The 21,685-nt window shown below is 41.2% G+C and overlaps 1 protein-coding gene across 3 annotated transcripts; it reads right to left on the minus strand.

Moving 5' to 3' along the window:
* Positions 1 to 1,388: 1,388 nt before the first annotated feature.
* LOC101160910 (delphilin) lies at positions 1,389 to 21,225 on the minus strand. Of its 3 annotated transcripts, XM_023957577.1 has the most exons (23): positions 20,783 to 21,225; positions 19,716 to 19,969; positions 19,307 to 19,639; positions 19,069 to 19,223; positions 10,298 to 10,573; positions 9,874 to 9,959; positions 9,656 to 9,725; positions 8,924 to 9,220; positions 8,689 to 8,840; positions 8,431 to 8,589; positions 8,190 to 8,296; positions 7,943 to 8,090; positions 7,541 to 7,869; positions 4,704 to 7,055; positions 4,533 to 4,620; positions 4,279 to 4,368; positions 3,976 to 4,172; positions 3,716 to 3,871; positions 3,508 to 3,594; positions 3,298 to 3,427; positions 3,086 to 3,204; positions 2,840 to 3,004; positions 1,389 to 1,601 (listed from the first exon to the last, which is right to left on the minus strand). In XM_023957577.1, exons 1-23 carry the CDS (start codon positions 20,862 to 20,864, stop codon positions 1,521 to 1,523), a joined length of 5,913 nt encoding a protein of 1,970 aa, XP_023813345.1. In that variant the 5' UTR covers positions 20,865 to 21,225; the 3' UTR covers positions 1,389 to 1,520. The 3 variants fall into 3 exon arrangements, with proteins under 3 accessions (XP_023813345.1, XP_023813347.1, XP_023813346.1); XM_023957579.1 differs by lacking the exons at positions 19,069 to 19,223; positions 19,307 to 19,639; positions 19,716 to 19,969; positions 20,783 to 21,225 and adding an exon at positions 16,706 to 16,931; XM_023957578.1 differs by lacking the exons at positions 19,069 to 19,223; positions 19,307 to 19,639; positions 19,716 to 19,969; positions 20,783 to 21,225 and adding an exon at positions 13,375 to 13,805.
* Positions 21,226 to 21,685: the final 460 nt, after the last annotated feature.

Raw genomic sequence — 21,685 nt, forward strand, 5'->3', positions numbered from 1 at the left:
GTGTATGTGAAGAGATCAAATTAGGAGAAAATGAAGAACTTTGAAAAAAACGCAAGTTTTTCAAACTTTTTTTATTTTATTTAAAAAGAAAAAAACATAGCACATGATTTTTGGTTTAAGACAAATATATATTTTTTATTTTTTTCTAGAAAAAACTGAAACATACAGACAAGAGCAGATTTTGTACAGGTCTTACACTTTTTTTTGGAAACAGCTTCTAATACAAAACTCAACTATTTCTATTCTTAAAATAGACATTAACCTATTATAGTTTACATTCTGTAACTTTAAGATAACACAAAGAATAGACAAACAGAGTGCACATTTTCTCAGTCTGCACATATTGTTCTTGTAGTTATTATTAATCCTAAAAATAGAACCTTTTACACCACTAAATGTTTTGCATCATTTATCTTGCAATACTATGTAAACAAGCTGTCTTTACCAGCAGTTTTAGCTCAAATGGCACATTCAGCAAAAGAATTATGAAGATAATGTGCTAAAGCGACAGCAGGCTTTGTCATTTGTAGCATCTCTAAACTTTGTAGCCTCTCAGTTTGAACAAAACATAGCAGTTACACTTTAATGAGTGTAATATGCAGCAGAAAATTGCTCTTATATTGCACATTGCCCATGATGAGATCCACATGATTGCACATTTGCAATCTGCCTGCAAATGACAAGGAAAAAAGTAATTTCTTTCTTTCTTTTTTTTAAACTAAAAATAGCATTAAACACCAACTCACACAATGAAATCTTCATATACAAGAGTTTGGTGTTTTGAAGAAAAGAACAAGCACAGACTTAAAGGATCTGCTGAAAGAACATATACACACCTTTCTGTAAGTAACACAACCTGTTAATAGAATCGATATTTACTTTACAAAAATGTTCAACTCTTAAGGAAAGCAACTATTTTACATTCAGTGTGGTGAGCACCTGACAAAAGTACAGGACTTGGGGGAAGAAAATAAAGCAAGAAGCAGCTTTTCTGAGTTCTTTTGATTCAAATGCTGCATATAAATACATGTTTTCGATATATCTATCTTAAGTATATGTATAAATGTATGTCTTAGTGATAAACAGCCCCCATAGGGTCACATTTATTGCTCTAAATATATGATTCAAGAATCAACTAAAGCTGTGACATGTTTCTGAGTAACTAAACTTGCTAAACTTATGATCAGCTGAATGGCCCTAATCAATTTAGTCATGGTATTTAGTAACAGGGAATATTTATATATATATATATATATATATATATATATATATATATATATATATATATATATATATATATATATATATATATATATATATATATATATATATATATATATAATATAATCTGATTACCCCATTATGATTCCTTTTTCAGATTATATATATACTTTTTTTTTGGGGGGGGGCATGTATCTTTTTTCCATATTCTTCTCATTGAACAAAACTCCTGGACCTGTCTTTCTATTTGTGTATCAGCTGTTGTACGGTACGCAGTCATCTCCATATGCGTAGGTGTGTTACCAAGCCAGAGGTGAGGCCAGGCGTGGACTTCTGGGACTCTTGGGATTTTCAACCATTTGCTGATCATTGAGAACTCTCTGTTACAAAAAAGAAAAAAAAATGGCTACCATGAATGGTTTGTCAAACAAATTACTCCATTGCATGCACGAATCATGTTATGCAGTTTTGCCTTCCATAAAAACTTTGAGATTACCTTTTTTACAAAAATCACATTTTTGTGATAATTTTTGCTGAAATTTCAGAATTCTGACTTTCAAGTAAATGAAACATTTCAAAGGCTGAATTTTTGGACTTGTTTGGTAAATAATCTTTCTTACATCTAGTCTTACATTCTGTGACCAGACTTAAGGCCTTAATCTTAGAGCTATAAATTAAAATCCTAGGATTCTTATTCAGAATTCTGACCAATCTTGACTTTTTTTCTAAAACTTGTGATTTTGATGTCAAAATTATAGGAAGATATTCCAGAATTCCAAAATTCTGATTACCCCATTATGATTCCTTTTTCAGATAAATTTTAGAAATCATGGATTTTTTTCAATAGACATAAATTTCAGTAATTTTTAACTTGAAAAGTTCCTTTTTCTAGAGTTTCAAGTTCTGCAAACTTTTAGTATAAAACAAAATCAAAAACTAATGACCCTTAAAAATGCTTTAAAGCAGGGGTGTCAAACTCATTTTCACCAAGGGCCACATCAGCATAGTGACTGTCCTCAAAGGGCCAGATGTAACATTCACATGAAACTAAATGTAATTAAAAATAAATGTAACTACTCCTTAATGTTAAATAACTCATTATTTATTTATTATAACATTTTAAAGTCACAATTGTAGTTGCATAAAAAAAAACACATGTTTGCTTGTTCCTCTAACATAAATCCTTTTAAATTTGATTCTGTCAGGTTAGGTTATATGGACAGTGTTTAAGTCCTAATGTATAGTTGCCCAATCCAATATTTTAAGTCGGATTTCCCCTAGATATGAATAAATACACACCATTTTTTATTTTTTATTTTAAGAAATCAAAATCTTTTATGCTCTCAAGGGCCACATAAAATGACATGGAGGGCCACATTTGGCCCCCGGGCCTTGAGTTTGACACGTGCTTTAGAGGAAACGTCTTTCTGCATCTTTGGTAAAAACAAATACTAGTTACTTATAATAAATGCTCTAAAAGAAAAAGCATATATTATGATTTAAGATGCACCGTTTTTAAATTTGAAGATGCTACAGCTGTTTGTTGACACATATACTGGTGATAATTTACAGGTGGGATAAAAAAAAGTACTTTTTTATTTCAATTTAAACTACTGACCTCAAACTTGCTCATAAACTCAGCAAAGATACCAAAAAAGGCCTCAGTATTGGTCGATTTGCTATCCTCCCCAAAGAAAGAAGCGGTTTTGCTGAATTCCTCTACAGCTCTCTGCTGGAGAGACTCCAGGGACTGGACAGCCGGATGACTGTTTTCCAGAAAATTCTGTATACATTAAAGTCAAGGAATGAAAAAAGGCTTTATGTTTTTTGCATGTCATACTTCTTTAGAAATTCTAAAGGATACACTCATGACGAGAGAAAAGCGATCCTCTGCAGTTGCCGGCATCCTCTGACAGGCTGATCGAATGTCCTGGATGGTTGTGTGGATGTCATTTATGTCCGATGTGACGATCCTCTGATTCACTAAACAAAAACCGGAAATGCATTAAAACTATGTGTAAATCCTCCTGACATAAAACAGTTGCAAAAGTCACAGGTCAAACAGTAAAGTCCAACCTTTTGCAGCAAGAGGAATCATTGTAAGATCTTTAGCAAAATCCAACACATCTGGAAAGTGCTGACACAAGGACTTGACCAGAATGTGCAGAAATGTCGACTTGCCATCAACTGTTTTTGTTGTGCTCAGCTGTCCAAGAAAAAGTGTAGTCAATCAATGCTGGAAAGCTCATGCCCGCTCAGTATCTATGTGTGCTTGATGGGGAGTACCTCTGTTAGGAAGTTGATCTTAAAGCCTGTTGTCTTGTTGGTTTTGGGCAGACTGTTATTGAGATAGTTCCCCATTGCCAACACAAACTATAAGGAATCAAAAACAACATTTGATTGAACCTTTTTCCAGTCTTAGAGCCTGCTAGAGGAAATATTGCATTTGTGCCATACTGATACTAAATAAACCTGTGCTAATGCTTCACGATACCTCTAATATCTTAGCCAATTTCTTGCTGGTCTTTAGCTCCACAGAAGCTTTGTAAATGCAGTCGTACGCTCCCCTTAGCTCCTCTGTCTTCTCTTGAAGAGAACATTTGAAAAGGAGGCATTGAAGGCGAGTCTTGTATTCCGGTACCAACAGCATCTGATGAGCGCAGGTGATCACACAGGCAAACAAGAGATTTCAACTCCACAAATCGAAAACAGCAAACGAAAAAACCTTAGGCCTTTTCAGTACCAGAACTGTACCTGCAACACAAACTGGTCCACCTCGCTGAGTTTGCTGGGCTCCTGCTTGTGGTCTTCATATTTTTTCACCTCCTCTTCATCAGGAGCGTACAGCAGCAGCTGCTTGATGTGATCAGGTTCAAGTCTATCCGTGGTCATGTTCATCAGGATGTGGCGCAGCTCCCCAGGAGACAGCTTCAGGTGGGCAATCAAGATGGCTTTAAGTTGATAGAGGAAGAATAACGTTGAAAGAGAACTGGTCCTCTGTTTTTTCTAAATTAAAAGGAGTTGTTATCTTTATGGCGTAGAAAAACCCATACTTACACGCATTGTAAGCTTTTTTATGAGACAAAATTTCTATCACATCCTTCTTCTTGAAGGTTTCTAGCTGTGGAGATGGCTCTGGAGCAGGCACTACAATTAATCAGTGTAAAATGTAACAGAGCTGTGTGTTTGAAGTTGTATGATTAAAGCTGGATAGAAACTCAATAGGAAAACAACTGAAAAAAATTGATCTAAAAGAATAAAGTGTGATCTAATTGCAAAAAGGATATGTTTGCAAGTATTTTTTTAATTACTGGTGCTCTTTGATGTCCCAAAGTGAAGCTCCAGATCCAAATACTTAACCATGTCATGCAGTTTTTCATAGTCAGAGTTTGCACCCAACTGAAAAAAAAAGTTTTCAAATGATAAAAACAAATAATTTAGGATTTATAGTTTGGATCTGAGATTTCTGAGATCTAACTCACCTGTCCCCATATAGTCCCTTCTGAGTTTTCCACCTGTTCCCAGCGCAGCCGCTTCACGCTCATGTGGTTGGAGTCCATCCTGGACAAAGCTGGCCTCGGCAGTGGGGGAGGGGAGCAGGGGGGTGGGAGGGGTGGAGGTGGAGGCGGCTCCAGGTGCTCTGTAGGATCGGACAGAGAGTATGGCAGAGACTGGAGCTGACTCTGGTGGTGGGGTTGCTTGTGGTGGGTTTGGGGAAGATGGTGGGATTGAAGCAGGTGATGCGAGGGCTGTGAATGTGGACGAGTTGTTTGGGTGGAGGGCTGGCCGTGGTGCTGGGCTTGTGGGTGTTGGGGCAGGGGCTGGAAGGTGGAAACAGTGGGCTGGTGTGGCTGGAGGGGCTGAAAGGTGGAGAGAAGGGGCTGGGGCCTGTGGGGCTGCTGGGGAGGATGGATGACGTGGATCTGGTGTGGGTAGTCCTGAGGAGGCGGTTGGGGGGTGATGTGGTGAATTTGGTGGATCTGGGGTGTGTTGGAATGGTGGTGGGTTTGCTGGATGGAGTGGGGTCTCTGGGGAGAGGGCTTGGTCGGCTGGGGGTGATGGATTTGGTGAATCTGCTGCTCTTGGTGTCTGGCCTGCAGAGAAACCTCTGTTTGATGATGTCCTTTTATACTCCTGCGGCTCTGATGCGACTGGCTGTCCCGGTTCAGTTGAACTGGAAGGGAAGCGGGCTCTTGATGCATTTGATGCAGCAGCTCTGTGGATGAGTGATGGGCCTTCGACTGCTGAATTTGGTGAGTTTGGTGAAGAAGCTCTGCAGAGGAGTGGTGGGGCTTAGGCTGCTGCATTTGGTTGAGCAGCTCAGTGGATGAATGATGGGTTTGACCTCGATGCATCTGGTGAGCTTGATGAAGCAGCTCAGCAGAGGTGTGGTGCGGCGGCGTTTCGTGTCTTTGGTGAGACTGGTGCAGAAGCTCAGTAGAGGAATGATGGGCTTTGGATTTGTGCATCTGCTGGAGCATCTCAGATGACGAGTAATGGCCGTGGCTCTGCATCTGCTGCAGCATTTCCGAAGAGGCGTGGTGTGGCGGGGCTTGGTGCATCTGATGAATCATCTCTGTCGAAGAATGATGGGGCTGTGGTCTCACACTTTGATGACTCTGGTAGATGCCCTCAGCGTACTGACCTTGGCTGGGGTGCATTGCTTGTTGGGGTGATGGCTGATGTGGAGGAGGAGCTGAGCGAGAAAGCCGCCTGTGGTGATGACTCTGCTGCTGTCCTTGGCCCATCTTATACAGAGGGTGGTTGGCATTTGAGTGCATGGACTCCTGAGAAGGGATTGGGGGTAAAGACTGGTGTAACTGTTGGAGTGGTAGAGGGGAACTGGATTTATGCTGAGTCAGCTGGACAGGAATGGACTGGTGGCCTTGGTAGATCTGCTGCATCTGTTGCTCCTGGTACGCTCGCTGCTCCTCATAAGCTTTCCGTTCCTGGTAGCCTTGTAGTTCCTCAAATGCTTTTTGCTCCTTGTAGGCCTGAAGCTCCTCGTATGCTTTCTGCTCCTGGTAGGCCTGGTGCTGCTCATATGCTTGTCTCTGCTGGTAGACTTGCTGCTCTTGATACACCTGCTCCTCATAAGCCTGTCGCTCCTTGTAAATCTTCTCCTGGTAAACCTGTTGTTCCTGGTACGCTTGCTGCTCCTGGAAAAGTTCTTGTTCCTCATAGGCTTGCTGCTCCTCAAATGCTTGTCTCTCCTTGTAGGCTTGCTGCTCCTCAAATGCTTGTCTCTCCTTGTAGGCTTGCTGCTCCTCAAATGCTTGTCTCTCCTTATAGGCTTGCTGCTCCTCAAATGCTTGTCTCTCCGTGTAGACTTGCTGCTCTTCCTGGTAGTTTTGTTGTTCCTGGTAGGCTTTCAGTTCTTGTATGGTGGCATGGACTTGAATATCTTCTCTTGTTGGGAGGACCTTATGCAAGGAGTGGCGTTTAGGTGGTAGGTTACTGCGAGGAGGCGGCGGTGGAGGAGGGCCAGATTTTCGGCGGATGGGCACATATGCTCTGGGTGAGTGCTCAGGTGTGTAGCTGACAGGTTGTTGTTGGTTCTGAGGCTGACTCTGAGCAGGTGCTGGAGGGGCGGGGGGAGGGTCGTTGAACTGGACAGGTGGAGGTGGGGGAGGACTCATGGGTGGAGGAGGGATGTGATCAGAGGAAGAGGAATATGTCAAGGAGGAGGCATTCTCTTCCCCAATACTGCTTTGAACATCACTTGGGCTGCTTAGCTCCGGAGCCACAAATCCTCCATTTTCTTCCTCATCCACCCCAAGCTCCTCCTCATTATCATCATCATTCTCATCTGGGTAACCCATCTGCACAACATCCTGACAGTAACAACAAGCACAATTTATTAGACCTTTCATGTGAGACTGGAACTTAAAGAAAAAAAAAGTACTGAATTGAAATAAAAAAGGGCATCATAATAAGTCATTTCATTGTTAAAAACCTGAACTAACAGGATAAAAAGACAGAAGATGTAATTTCTTTTCATTGTCTTTAGCAAATTTGGGAATCTAACAGACTGTTGGCAAACTTTTTTGGGGGGGGGGGGTAAATTTGAGGGATTGTAAGACAAAAAAAAATAAGACTCAATTTACTTTGCTGAGTAAATTGGAATTTTGAGAATTTTGGATTATGGGTCAAGCAAAGAAAAAATCAAACAGTACTTCATTTGCAAAAGCCATTTGTTACACCAATAGATTAATCATGCTTGTTTTAAAGTTTCCTTTTGCAAAACATAACTAATGGTTTGGACTTAAGTTCAACTTCTTAATTCTACTGCAAATCTTTACATACATGCTGACTTTACCTCTTCATAATCATTTTCAGGGGTTAGGAAATCGTCAACGATGGCCACCCGCTGTCCCAGCTGCTCACTCAGAGCATCCAGAAAACGATCCGTGTCCTCTGAGCGAGGAGGTTTAGAGAAGGTGTAGCGGCGTTTGTTGTTGCGATGGACCGGTGGACTGGATGGGAAGTCTGGCTCCGGAGGGGAGGGGGGAGGACTGTCTAGGCTCATGTATGGGTTGGACTCTCCACTGGTTTGGCTTGTCAAGCCTGATGGGTAGAATGGGGCTGTAGGTGGACTTGGAAGGGGGTCCGGCCAGGATGAATGGGGTTGCGTGTTTTTCCGACTGCCTGAAACGCAGACCACATATCTGTTTCTCAAACTGCATAGAATACTGGACAAACTTTAGCACGTTTCAGGGACCTGTGTTAGCCTGTAAGGTGGGAGACTCTGCCCGTGAGGGGGCATCTATGTCCAACACACTCTCTGGGGCAGGGGGAGGGCGGCTCTTCAGGGACTTGGACCTCTTGCTGGAATACATGTTTTCTAGTTCAGCATAGACAGCTGACAGCTTTATAGGAAAAATGCAAAAAGGAAAGATATATGAGAACTTTTGCTGTTAACTGGGATTGAGAGTCAATTTAGGAAGAAAACAGGTCTCTGTTTGTACATTGGTGAGGTTGTTGGGGGTCTCAGGTAGGGAGGTACCATCTCCTGACTGTCTCTCTCCTGGAGCCAGTCTTGTCATCGTCTCCTGTGTTGGCTCTGTGTGGTGCCCTAGCAAAGCATCGACACAACCCACATGATCCTAAAAATGTTCTGGCAAAACTCAAACTAGAACATTTTTTATAAAACGTAGACACTAGAGGATCTTTTGATGCTGAAAGGCAGATTAGACAGAGAGTCAGTACCCATTCCCAAGTGTGTGCCAATGACCAGATCATCAGAGCTGCGGCCTCTGACACTACTCCTGTGCGTGGTCCCCGTAACCCTCATAGAGCTACTGCGCCGATGGGGCTCCGGTGCAGACTCGGGCTCTGGAGGAGGAGGGGGAGGAGGTGGTGGAGGAGCTGGAACAGGCAGATTTTTTTGTCAAAATCTCCATGACCTTCCAAACAACCAACACAAAATACACTAGTGTGCTAAAGAGGAGAATAACACACACAAACCTGGAGGTTTGAAGCCGACGAAACGTGAAATCTTGTTCTGACAGTGTTCCTGCTCTTCATATGTAAGCAGCTGGTAAACAAACTGCCAGATCACCTGTTTGGCTGGTGTATCCAGCACCGGGAAGACGTCCACAATCAGAGTGTCAACATTCCTGTGGCCATCAAATCAATTTTGAGTGGTGGCAGAACAATACAAATCAACACATCTGATCAGAAAAACTGCTCCACTGCTCACCTGTGCTGGAAGAAGTTTTCCAAAGCTTTGCAGATGGTGTACCGCTCCTGGATGGTCAGCAGGTGCTCCAGCTGTTGTCCAAAGGTGCGACCCTGAACCCTGATACTGGGAGGGAGAATCTCCGCGATCCACTGAAGGGAACTCAGCATGGGAGAGCGAGCCCGCTCAGAGGGAGCCCCGCCCCCTGCAAGATCCTGTTCAGCCATTGAAAAAGTAGATGGACCTTCTTCCACCACCAGAGTGGGCATGGCACCACTCCCCTGCAGCATGGACACCACCTTCTCATGTGAAGATGTCCTGTAGGCAGACACATGCATCGATTAAAGCTGTGTTTTATTAAATATTTTAAATAAAAAACAAAACTATTTATCAATCAACATATTTTTAAGATGAAGCAATTCAATGTTTCATTCGTTCATTTCGCTTAAACCAGCAACCAGAACAAGATGAGCTCTGGAGAAGAGATAAATACAAGGACCTTTATGTTCTCTGAGTTACTGCCTTATCATCCCATGCATTTACCACAAGTTATTTATAGTAACATTATCTGCTTTCTTCAGCAACTGTGGGGCAGAATAGAAAACAAAACGTAATTTAGCTGCATGGTAAAATTACTTCTATGTTAATGAAGCAGTCTTGATCCAATTTACCTAGCTTCAATTTATTTTCAAGTAAAGCTTTAAAACCATAATGTGTTTTTTAAAAAGTTGTAAAATATTTGCTTAGTGTGACCTCATGTCCAGTCCGTTCAAAAACAGGATTCGGTCTCCTGGTTTCAAACCTGCTTTGTCTGCAGGACTTCCTGCAAGGCAGAAAACCAGCAATAATGACATTCTTACCTAAACATTTTTTTCACATTGTAAGCAAAAAACAGAAAAAAAATATTTTAAAGATGTAATTAACGGTTCAGGGGTGATGCAGCTTAAGGAAAGAGTATTTTCACGTCTTACCAGGGATCACTGAGTCGATCCACACTGGAGCGTGACCTCTCAGGGTGAAACCAAAGCTCATGTTGCCCTTGCAGACTCTGACTGTCCTGTGGAGGCAGATACAAGGTGTGGTGAAAAATGATGCATGCAATTTATGCATAAATGGGGATTTTTATGAATGGCATTGAGTTCAGGGTGGTTGTTAAAATATGGGTTTAAGATGGAAAGAAAATGACCAAACTACAGTATATTTATGTCTCTGGCTTACTACAAAGGCAGTTTTTTCATTAAAAATATAACTGAATGAGAACAGCAGCAACCTAGATGCTGTGTTTACAAAAAAATGTGTCTGCATCAAAATATTTGGAAATTAGTTTCTGATCTGAAGGATCTCAAAATGATCAGGACAAGAAGCATAATCATGACATAAACTGGTGAAGCAGACCTGCAGTTGGGGGTGGCGCCGCCGGCGTGGCCTGCAATGAGGGAAGTGGTTTTGCGCATGCCTCTGGTGGGGGGAGCCACACCCTCCTCTGCATGGGTGCGTGGCACTGAGCTGGCACGGGTGGAGACAAGGAGGCGTTCTGGGTGATCCTCACTTCGGCTGCGGCGCAGGTGGCTCCGGCTGGGGTCGCTGAAGCTCCGACCCTTCAGCCGGCTCATCAGACTCTGAGAGACCACCTCATCAAAACGCTCCCGGTGCTTCTTAGGGATGAAGATCCTGGTGAATATCCAGGAATCAATTTCAAACTCCACAGGATGATGAAGATGAAGATGAAGGCCTAGCCAGAACCCTAATACTGTTTCATATATCTCAACAGATGTTTCATCTGAAGTGGATAAACTAAAAGAGGAGCTTGGGTTGTGCATTGTTGTACCTGTGGGAGGAATGAGGCAAAGATGGAGTAAGGCTTTACATGCATGTAGAGAACAAAGAACAGCTTTGCTGTGATCACAACAGCAGCTGTGAGTGTAAGTGCCTCACGGCTAAAAAACAAAAAGTAGCTCAGTGGTGGAGTCCCCTCAGGGAGCAAGTGCAGAGATGTTTCCCTCTTCCTAACTAAATCATAAAGAATTACCATTTCATTTCACTGGGGAGTTTAATTGGATCGTGTGTCTGTCATCACCTTACACCTTCCCTTTCCAACGGATGTAGAGAAGGGAAACAGTAAAGAAGGATTTGTTTGGATTTATTGTTCAATACTGCAACAAATCAATAAAAAAAAGTCTGGTCCTGCAGATACCGAGCCTCTGTGAGCTTGGATGTGAAAAATATTTCCTTGTGGGAAAGGAAATCTCCATAAGATTTCAAAACCAGCACACAATAACAGAAAAAACGGTGACGAAGCATGAAATGTAACATCTTAGAGAGTCTGATTGCCCAGAGATGGCTAATGTTTGTCCAGTCTGCAAGATAAAGACAAAGATTTAATAAAACATCAAAAATGTCCTAAAGTGGAGAAAAATGTAGTGCAAACAGTTTTATAAGTGGTTGTGCTTTTTTTTTTTTTAAATGCATGGGACGCATACTTTTAAAGTCTTTTTTATCTTTTACAATGTTCCTCCTGATGCCGTCTGTAAAATAAGAAGCTGCCTTGATCTTCAGTCAATCTGTCTCTCTGTCTTCCACACAAAGCTCCTGGGTACTTGTGCAGAGAAGAAAAGAGAGCTCTGTTTTGTTTTTGTTTTTTTTATGAAAACCAAATAAGTCACAGCATATTTCCATGTTCAAAGGAAAATGTAAAAAAAAAAAGGAGATATTTGCTTTTTAAGGACGTCACAGTGACTGTATGGGTACATGTGGGGCAACTTTCAGGCAGCGGGAAGATTCTTCGTTTCTCTGCTTCATTGAAATGCAGAGCAAACATAATGGAAATACAACATCTGAGCTAAACTCCTCATTAAAGGATAAAGAGAAATAACAAATATTTTATTTAGTTTCCAGTTGAAAAATAATTTTGACTATTTACTCATTTTTAAAGAAACATGACAATTTCAAAAAAATTTCTGACAATACAGATATTGACAAGGGTCAGTCCTTTTTCTGGTAAAATTCTGGAAATTCTGCATTTCTTAATAGAAAATGGACCAAACTGCTTATTCTTTAGTCATTTTAAACCAACTATATGTTTGTTTCATATATTAGCAATCTGACTATCCAAAATTCTGCATCTGATTTTTGGTCTTTTTCTTTTAAACTTATTTTCTAGCACCTTTGAATATTTCAACAATGTTCCACATTGCAAATGAAGAATCATGTTAATTGTCTCCGATCTTTTTAAAGACAGATTCTTATAACTTGTAAAGTGAAACATTTTCAAGGTAACCATATGAATAATTAAAATGTTTTTAACTGATTATTTGGTTATCCTTAATCTGATAAGAATTTTCTTCCTTTCGGTGTGAGAACACAAGATATTTTCTATTTCGCTAATTTAATTAGATCATGTCAATGTAAACACAACTGTAATGTAATAGGTATTTAGGGCTAAATGCCAGAAACAACTTTAAAAGTCTCGATTTTAGCCAGAAATTGCCTTTTTTTAGATGTACATATTTTTATTTGTTATTATATAACACCAGGCATCAGATTGTCGAAAATGCAAGAACCAACTGCTGTATCTTGTGCGACACATCTAAGCAAATTGTAAAAAAACAACAGAAAAACAAAGGAGGGAGTGGTGCTGCACGCATGGGACAGTGATCAAGTGCAGCGGTGTTAGCCTCAGGGGTCTCATGCAGCTCTGTACTCCTATCTTCAGGAAAAAGTTTAGTTTGACTTTTTTTTTAACAAAGCCTTCAAATAGCAAGAGTGAAAAAAGAGAAGGCAAACAAAAAATCTGACAGAATCATGGAAGAGGAAAAAAGAGAAAGAAGCTGTTTTTAGGACCAGACTGGTGATGTTTGCTTTCAGCATAAGTAGGCCACACAGTTTCATAGCACAACTACAAATGGCTGCTTGGACGAACAAGCAGAAAAGAGAAGTAGGTCGTTTACTGAGGACCTCAAACACTTTCCTTCCACCAGCATTGTCTACTTCATTGGCTCTCATCTTTGCTGTGTCACCGTCCTCCCACTGTTCTCACTTGTTAACCTGAGAAGTTAGAGAAAACTTTGAGGCACAGAAGTTGGATGTAGGCCTCGGGATGCCCTCAATTGTAAGGAGGACGAGAGGAGACTATAATTGGGTCTGAAGGAGGCCGCAATGCACAGAGGGATGAATGACAACAGCAGTTATCTGGGAAATTCACTGCAAAATCCACAAAATCCATCACGTCTAATCTAAGCACATGAATTTGAAGTGGAAATAAACAAAAAACATCTAAATAGGTTTAAACACAGGCTAGATTGAGAAAGACCTTTTTTCCTGCAATCTTTAGAGTTTTATGTTTTTATCTGGGAGCATATACATAAATTTGTCATCAAAAACAGGAAGCTGAACAGTAAAACTTCAAATGTAACTTGGAACAAACAACACAAAACACAGTCAACGCGGCTCAGATCGAAGAGAAAGTGTCGTACCGAAAGTGTCTGGAAAGGCTCCTATCTCCTCCCATGGCTCAGTTCAGCAACGCAAATTTTTCCCTTCTACTGAGATGAAATTCCATCTAGTTTCTCCAACAGGAGAAGAAGAAAAAAGAAGAGGAGAGAAAAGAAGGTGTCCTGGATCTCAAATGCACTTGCTGCATGCTCGGAAAGCAGCCAAATGAAGGAAAGAAATAAATGAGTTGGAGGGAGAGAGCAAACTTTGAGAGTGGATGGAGTTAAGGTCCCTGAAGCAGCACCATCAGCTGACCTCCAACTGCATGTTTGGGGCATCTTCTGCGGGCATAAAGCCAGCAACAGTCAAGTGAGTCCTCATCAGCTAGGTGTCAGTCAGCGGCAGGAGGTAGTGAGTGACAAATGTACTGGTTCCTCAGAGGAGGAAGAAGAGTGTGAGGAAGAAAGAGCAACGTGAAGGGAGAAAGACGTGGAAAGGAGGGCCCCAGCGGAGTTTCAAAGGCAGGGCTGTACAGTGACGGTGCGAACAGGAAGTAGTACAGACAACTCTTCATCATTTATTCATAAATGTCATTTTGCTGAAATGCATTAACATCTCATAAAGACAAACATTATATATAAATATTTGTGCCAAATGTATGGGTCGGATATTACTATTTTTATCTTCTTCCCTGCAAATGGAGGAACTAGAACCTCAGACAACCTCTGGATCCACACATTTCTGAAGATCTTTCAGGTACAAACTGACTTGTGAGTTCCACATTTAAGAATTGACACAAGTCGGAAACTTAAGAGAGAATTTTTTCAAAGAAATAGGCTGCTTAAAAATAGAAAGCATCCTGTGGGAGGGGGAGGCAAATCAGCAGGGGGAGGATGGAGGCAGACTGAACGGCTTGGCATGGCTGTCCCAGGTCTTAAAAAGTAAGGGTAAGCTTCACTAGCTGCTGAGCACACCTCACATCTTTGACGGATGACCTCTATGAGAGACTGCTGCCGTGGGCAGAGAGTTTTCGTCTGTTTATAAAGAATGTCACAGACAGACAGTGACTGACAAAGAGGCACTGACGGACTGACAGCAGTGCACAAAAAGGGGGAGGAGACATGGGGATAGGATAAAAAACAGAGATCCATCATCAGGGAAAAGACACGGATGATTCTCCAACATTAACCAGTAAGACCACACCCATGATCAGTCATGAGGTGGGTCATTGTTTGCCTTTTCGACACACTTTCTTTTCTTTGGCCTTTTCCATTCACATTTGATTTAATAGTGGTGTTCCAATTGTCTTCTAGATAAAGAGGGAAGTTTTTATGGAATTATGGAATTTTTACACTACTTAAATTTAGACCTGTAGTGTATGTACTTCACCTTTTAGGGCTTGCTTTGAGTACTTCCTCAATTTGACAAGTCGTAACCTAAAGGTTGACTGGCTTCTGGGTCCAAAGTGAAGAACAGGGCTAAGTATTACCTGTGTTGTGTTTCTGTTGAGCATGCCTCCTCCTGGGGCACAACACCCGATGCTCATTTCCACAATCAGCACCTCCACACCTGCTGGCCATCACAGACTCTACTTATTCCTGAGGAGGACCTCCAGCCAGCGCCAGATTATTGTTCAGCCCGCCCGCCATCCCGCCCGCCCGCCCGCCAGCCAAACCACCTGCAAGTCCCTCTGCCAGCCATGTCTCCTCTCTTCAGCCAATCTTAATAAATCGCTTTACTGCTACCAGTTTGGATTCAGTTATCCTCTACCTTCTCCCAACAACCTATATTAAGGTCACAAAGACAGACGTTGATGAAAACGTTTTGTATTTTTCAGATGATTGAGGTTATATATATAAATCGGAAATTAAACGGAAAATTGCAGTCTTGAGTATTTCTTTATTCAAGTCATTGAGAAACAGGCACAGGCAAACCATGCTGTTGAAAAAAGAGCTCATTTGTGATGTAGAAAATACGCTGGGCAGCTCACAAGCTCCCTACTCCAAGCTTTCAGCAATAGGGAGGGGAAGGGGAGGAGATATCTCCCGCCAATGGTCCCGCTAACAATTTAGAGGTGAATTCCTAATGAACTCCTGTTTCTTTGCAGAAGATATGTCCTAGAGGGTGTTTTTATTTGAGCTAAAAACGGTATATTTGAATTTAAAAGACCACTGGGAACGCTTTGAAAATAGATCGAAAAAGGATTGAAGCTAAACTTTAAGTCTAACGTTTCTAGCCTGACCTTTAAGAGCTATAAAGGCCAATGTGTGTGTTCACCCCTGTTTAGATCTGAGAATACAAGCCATTTTGACCCAAAGATTTAACCTAAAAATTCACAGCAACAAGTTAAGTATAAGATCTCAAATATGTAGTTGACTCTTTGCTTAGTTTAACCTGCTCCCACTTGATAAATTTGTACAAAACTTAAAATACATCTGAGGTTAATGGATATGTATGTACTGAATACTAGATCTACTTCATTTTGTTAAAAAATCCACGGCTGTAAATAAAATACATGAAACTACACACATCTACACACAAACTTCATTAAAAACCAAGTAATTTTAAAAGCATATATTGAAATATTTCAAATTTAGTAGTACTGTATATGCAAACACTGCCATAGATATTTGGTCGACACTTTTCATTAAATATTTAAGTACTAACCAAACTGGAGTTTCACAAAAGAAAAATACCTTGAAGCGCATTTATTAAATAAAGAATCTCTCACATTGCACCACCCTCTAATTCTGGAGACATGTAATTGTGGAAGAAGGAGGAAAAAAGCACTTAGACTGACTCAACACCCTCAGGCATGGCTGCCGGGGAACCTGGAAGCACACCTCTCTATATCTGCTTCACATTACCCTAACATTTATCTGAAAATGTTAAATGTTGTCCTCTATTACAAACATGAAAAACACAGAGAATGTTTTGAAATAAAATAGAAAAGAAATCCCCAAAGATTTTGAATATAATTACAGCAACATAGTTTATTATGAAAAATTAGAGCTCCCCCCTTGACTTTCAAAATGCTAAACAGTGGACAAAAACCATAAATGCATAATTTATGGGATTCCTGTGCACAAAACACATTGCAATGCATTTTCACATGCAGCTTGATGAAGAGGACAAAGCTGCAAGAAACTGCACTTTAATAGGAAGCTAAAAAGCTCTGTGGTTTAGCCAATGACAAGAAAAACAGATAACTGACCAAACCAAGTTGACTATTTAAATGTGCTTCTTGGACTAAATAACAAAGTTTACAAAAAGAAACAATAGAAAGAATGAAAGATTGTGCAGCTAATTTAATCGCTGATCACTAGCTTCAGATGCAAAAATATCTGAAAAAAAATTGTCTCAAGTACTCACCTGAGACAGCAATTCATGTTTTTTTCTCCCAGCACAGGAATTCAAAGCAAATGTTGAAGAAATGGAGCCTTTTGAATAGTAAGGAGGTTCCCGCACAATTGTCTATGTTCGCATGTGTGCATATCTGGACCACCAGCAGCAAACTGGCAATAGCAGCTGTACGAGCTGTGTGCAGAGGAAGGAATGAAGAGCATCCACTGATGAGTTCCGCAAAAAAATGAAAGGACTGGTGTTGGTATCAAAGAGAGAATCACAATCGGCAGGGAGGGACGAAAGGAAAAAAATAGATCATCTGAGAGAAAGTCAAAGTGAGAACAGAGAAGATGGAGAGAAGGGACCTCAAACAAAGAAATCTTGCAAAAATGAGCAGCGGCAGTGTGTTTCAGTTTCCTGATCAATGCTGAGGTGGAAGTAATTCAATATAAGGTGGTGAATTTGTGTCCTCAGACACTGATAGAGGACACAAGGATAAGTGGCAGCTGAACAGCATCTTTTTGAGATCACACAAGACCTACTACACTGAGTCATCAATAACAGTCCAACATGCAGAATAATGTAGGAACTTCTAAATTATTGATGTAATCAAGCAAACAAGGTGTTTTCTCTGTCCATTTTAGAATGTAAATGCCATTAAATGTCATTCCAAGAGCATAACGCAAGAAAACAGAGCATCCTCCCAATTAGTTTAGTTGAGGTTTCCCATATTCAAAAATGGGGGTTCAGACACTGCTAATTACTTAGGAATGTTAGGATATTTCATCAATAAGAATGTTACTATTAGAAAAGTTTTATTAATCTATTTTTATGCGCAGAATTAAGAGTTAACAAATCCTAAAAGGTCCTTAGAATGACTTGTGCGGCCATCTGGAAAAAAAACACAGCAAAGACTAACTCCTCTGATTCTCTGTTCACCGGGATTTATAGAGCCCTGCTGGTTAGTTTAGAAATTCTTATCTGCTAATTTTATTAAAAACTTAATAAACTGAGTAAACATGGAAAAGAAAGATGAGAGATCCTCATTGCATTAGGCTGACCTGTAGCCAGTTTTTAGCCTCAGTTTCATAGTTTTCTATGGTGATGGTGCCAAAGACCTCACAAAATCCCAGATTTTTAGACATAAAAAAAAGATGGGCCTTAGATTTGTTGGACCATATTCTGAAAAGTCATTCTTAACCCTAATATTCAACTGTCACATGTCAATCAAAAAGCCAAGCACTCATTTGTTTCTGGTTTATAAAAAGGTACTATGTCGTGGAGATTAAGACTGAAAGTATGTTCATTTATGTTGTGAAGAAGATTTCACCTTGTGGTTACTTGGAAAAGTATTTAGGCTTCTGTTTGTTTTGTTTTTATTAGTCTTAAAGACCCACTTCGATAAAAAAATGTGTTTTTGGTGTTTTTAAAATGTTATTATGGCTTTTTTCTGATGATGAAGAACATACTGTATATCAGGGGTGTCAAACTCATTTTCACTGAGGGCCACATCAGCATAGTAGCTGTCCTCAAAGGGTCAGATATAACTTATACATGTAACTAAATGTACTGAAAAATAAACGTAACTACTCGTTAATGTTAAATTACTCATTTATTTATTTATTATAACTTTTTAAAGTGACAATTACAGTTGCATAGAAAATGTGTGTTTGCTTGTTCCTCTAACATAAATCCTTTTAAATTGATTCTGTCAGGTTAGGTTATATGGACAGTGTTTAAGTCCTAATGTATAGTTGCCCAATCCCATATTTCAAGTCCAAATCCCCCTAGATATGAATAAATACACACCAATTTTTATTTTTTATCTTAGGAAATTAAAAACTTTTATGCTCTAGCGGGCCACATCAAATGACATGGGGGGCCACATTTGGCCCGCGGGCCTTGAGTTTGACACATGAACTGTATATGTAGAACATTAACCTCAAATTACATTTCTGAGTATTTCTTTTTTCAAATCCTTGTGAATTAGTAGCAGATGAAAAAATGCCATTTGAAAAAGATCTTATTTGTGACAGAAAATATGCCTCGGGGCCACAAGCTCCCTGCTCTCAGCAATGGGGTGGGGAAGAGGAGTGGGGGTTGCTCCACACAAACGACCAGAAGTGAATTTCCAATGAAATGCTGTTGCTTTGCAGAAAATACACTACATCACCACACGTCCAAATGATCAGAATCAAGTATCCTAATCACTTGGCCTGTCCACGGGTGTATAAAATCAAGCACTCAGGCATGCAGACTGTTTTTACAAACATTAATGAAACATTTGCCCGGTCTGAGGAGCTCAGTAAATTCCAGCATAAAACTGTCATAAGATGCCACCTGGGCAATGAACAAAATATGGGAGCACATGTGAGAACATGATTGGTTACCTGACACTGTCAATCAGCTGCTGATGGTTCTCTGTGATCAAAATGTCAGGCAAGGCCTCAGCCAGACTGTCCACATCCCTCTCAGAAGCGTACTGCTTCAGCACTTCAAACAGCTGCTCCTTCACATCAGGCTCTTCTGCCAGCACGTCCTCCACCTGGTCAGCAACCAAATAGGCTACATTAAAAAATTACTGTTTTTAAAAAAAAAAAAGCTACAAGTGAGTATTTTCACACCTACTTTTTTATTGAACTCCATGGCCTTATGGGCCCGGCTCTCCCTGACGCTGTCCCCACTCTGCGACAGCACCCTCATGCTGCTGCTCAGACGCTTGGGTCTGCGCGCCATACTGAGCACGCCCAGGCGCAGAGGTCGACCCTGTGCTGCTTTGATCATGCCTGCCGCTGTTTCATGATGTTTCACAGGGATCCCGTTAACTTCCAACACATAGTCGCCCACTTTGAGGCCACTGCGCTGGGCCGGACCTCCTGGCATGCTTTCCTCAACCATCAGAGGGCTGTCACCTACAATGGTAAAGCCAAAACGACCATCTGGGCCTGGGGTGATGTCAATCTAAAGAAGGGGGGAACAAGTCACCTGTTTTATAACACGTATACCTCTTCACGAGAACTATAGCGAGTTATCCGACCTGATTAATCCGTGACACCACACCAATGCTGGGGGGAACCGTCTTAAGGGTCTGCGCCAGAGCAATCAGTGCTGGTGTGCTAAGATTGGTCACATCCTGGCCCTCAATGTCCACCACCTGATCACCAGGCTGCAAGCCAGCAAGGTAGGCGCTACTTCCTTCCACCACAGACAGGATGTAGCTAGGTCCAGTCCCTCCCAGTCGGAAGCCAAATGCTTCCGGCCAGTTCTGGTTGGTCGCAGGTAGGCCGAGATCTGAAAGACAGAGATGATATTATACTCCACCCAGCGAGCGTCCAAACTATAGCAGCAGGTCCACTGTTCTGTTCGACAGCATGAAAAGAAACAGTTTTGGAATTCTTTTTAAGTGGGACAACTCTCAGCTAGAGGATGTTGTTGGTATCCAGCCCAAACAGTGAACTGCTGGCCTTCCCATGGTCACTGGCCTCATTCTGCTGCAGCACAAAGTGTCCCAGAAGCTTCACTTGACTTCATATCCGCGCTACATTCACAAGGAAAAACATCAGAAACTAAATAATGAGGATTCAAGACATTAAAGCCACTGTTTTGACTTTTTTTTCCAAGAAAATTTAACCAAAAATTACTTTTAACAAACTAATGTATAACTATTAATATAATGTAACAACTTACATATAAGTGGTTGATGTAAATAATCTGTGTCACATGTAGAGACTAAAATAAATCCAACTTTAAAGAGAAAATTCAATAAAAATGTCACATTTTCTTCACTAGAATGATCTTAAAAAACTGATCTCAGAGGAACAAAGAACAAGATATTCACTCTAGGATTCGACTGAATAAAAAATTACATACAATTCAAAGGCTCAGACAGCCACATACACTGGTGTCAGAAAGTTGAAAAGAAGCATCAAACCAAAGCAGATTATTAATCAAAAGAAACTGGGTCAAAAAAAAGAGGCTGTGTTTTATATTTCTGCCCAGACAGAACATGGTTTCCTCCGTCCTACATTCCAGGTAGTGAGTTTTAGCTCCCTTTCTGCAGTCCAGGATCATTGCATAAAGATGAATTTGGAAAAGAGGACTTACAGAAATCTTTGGAGGCACTCCGGGTACCAGACTTGCTCTGGCGCAGGGAGAAGCGGCCCTTTCTGCTCAGGAAACGCCTCATCCTTGCCCGGCTTGCCGCAGGGCACGTTCCAGCCAGCCTATCTTCACCCCCAGCCTGGGGGTTGATGCAGCCAAGGAGTGTCCACGGACACCCTTAAGCTGCTCCTCACCTGGGCTCACTGCCTCTACAAAGCCAATCCCGCTGAGCAAATGACGCAGAAGAAACGTAGGTCACATCTGTGGATTATGGGGACCACAGAGTAAGGAGGTGAAGACAGGAGGGCCACGGAAGAGGGGAGCACCTCGGCGTGAGGCTCTCCATCCTGGGTGAGGCTGCTCAGTTGCAGCCTCGCTCCCAACCCGAATGCTGAGAGAGGAACAGGAAACTGGGACACTTGGTCCTGAAATGGTTCATTGCAAGAAAAGACATTGCGAAGCCCCATTTTTCTATAAATACCTGTGCTCCTCTCTCAATCCCACCCTCTCTCCCCGTCTCCCTCTGTTGCTCATGTAGATGAGGGCCCCTCAGAGGGCTGAGGGTTGACCCAGAAAGCACGCAGTCTTCCAGCCAGGGACACTTCTCCGTTTTTAGCGGCAGTGCCGGAGCGCCAGTTAGATGCAGTACCTGCAGACTCAAGGTTACATGGAGCAGGACCAGCAGCTTCAGCTCCACCATCAAACTGCTCTACTTTTAGTGCAGGAATGCAAACAATACCATTACCGATTATGTTTTGTTTCTGTACATTGATGAATTAACTTTTTATGTGCATTTGCATTCATAAAGGATGATGTGCATTAGATGTACATACACTCATATTGTTTAAAATCTTCATCACCTTATAGTCAACTATAAATTAAATTTTATAGCAGATAAAAGAGGAC

This window comes from Oryzias latipes, chromosome 8 (assembly GCF_002234675.1).
Source record: "Oryzias latipes chromosome 8, ASM223467v1".
NCBI lineage: Eukaryota > Metazoa > Chordata > Actinopteri > Beloniformes > Adrianichthyidae > Oryzias > Oryzias latipes.

What these genes read in the sequence shown, in the direction of transcription:
- LOC101160910 (XM_023957577.1), bottom strand. Translation starts at nt 20,864, where the DNA reads ATGAGGCGTTTCCTGAGCAGAAAGGGCCGCTTCTCCCTGCGCCAGAGC. An exon ending in CCCCCAACAACCTCACCAAT is followed by an intron (nt 8,091 to 8,189) that starts GTACAAACAGAG and finishes TTTCCTATAAAG; the next exon opens with CTGTCAGCTGTCTATGCTGA. An exon ending in AGATCAACTTCCTAACAGAG is followed by an intron (nt 3,428 to 3,507) that starts GTACTCCCCATC and finishes TTTCTTGGACAG; the next exon opens with CTGAGCACAACAAAAACAGT.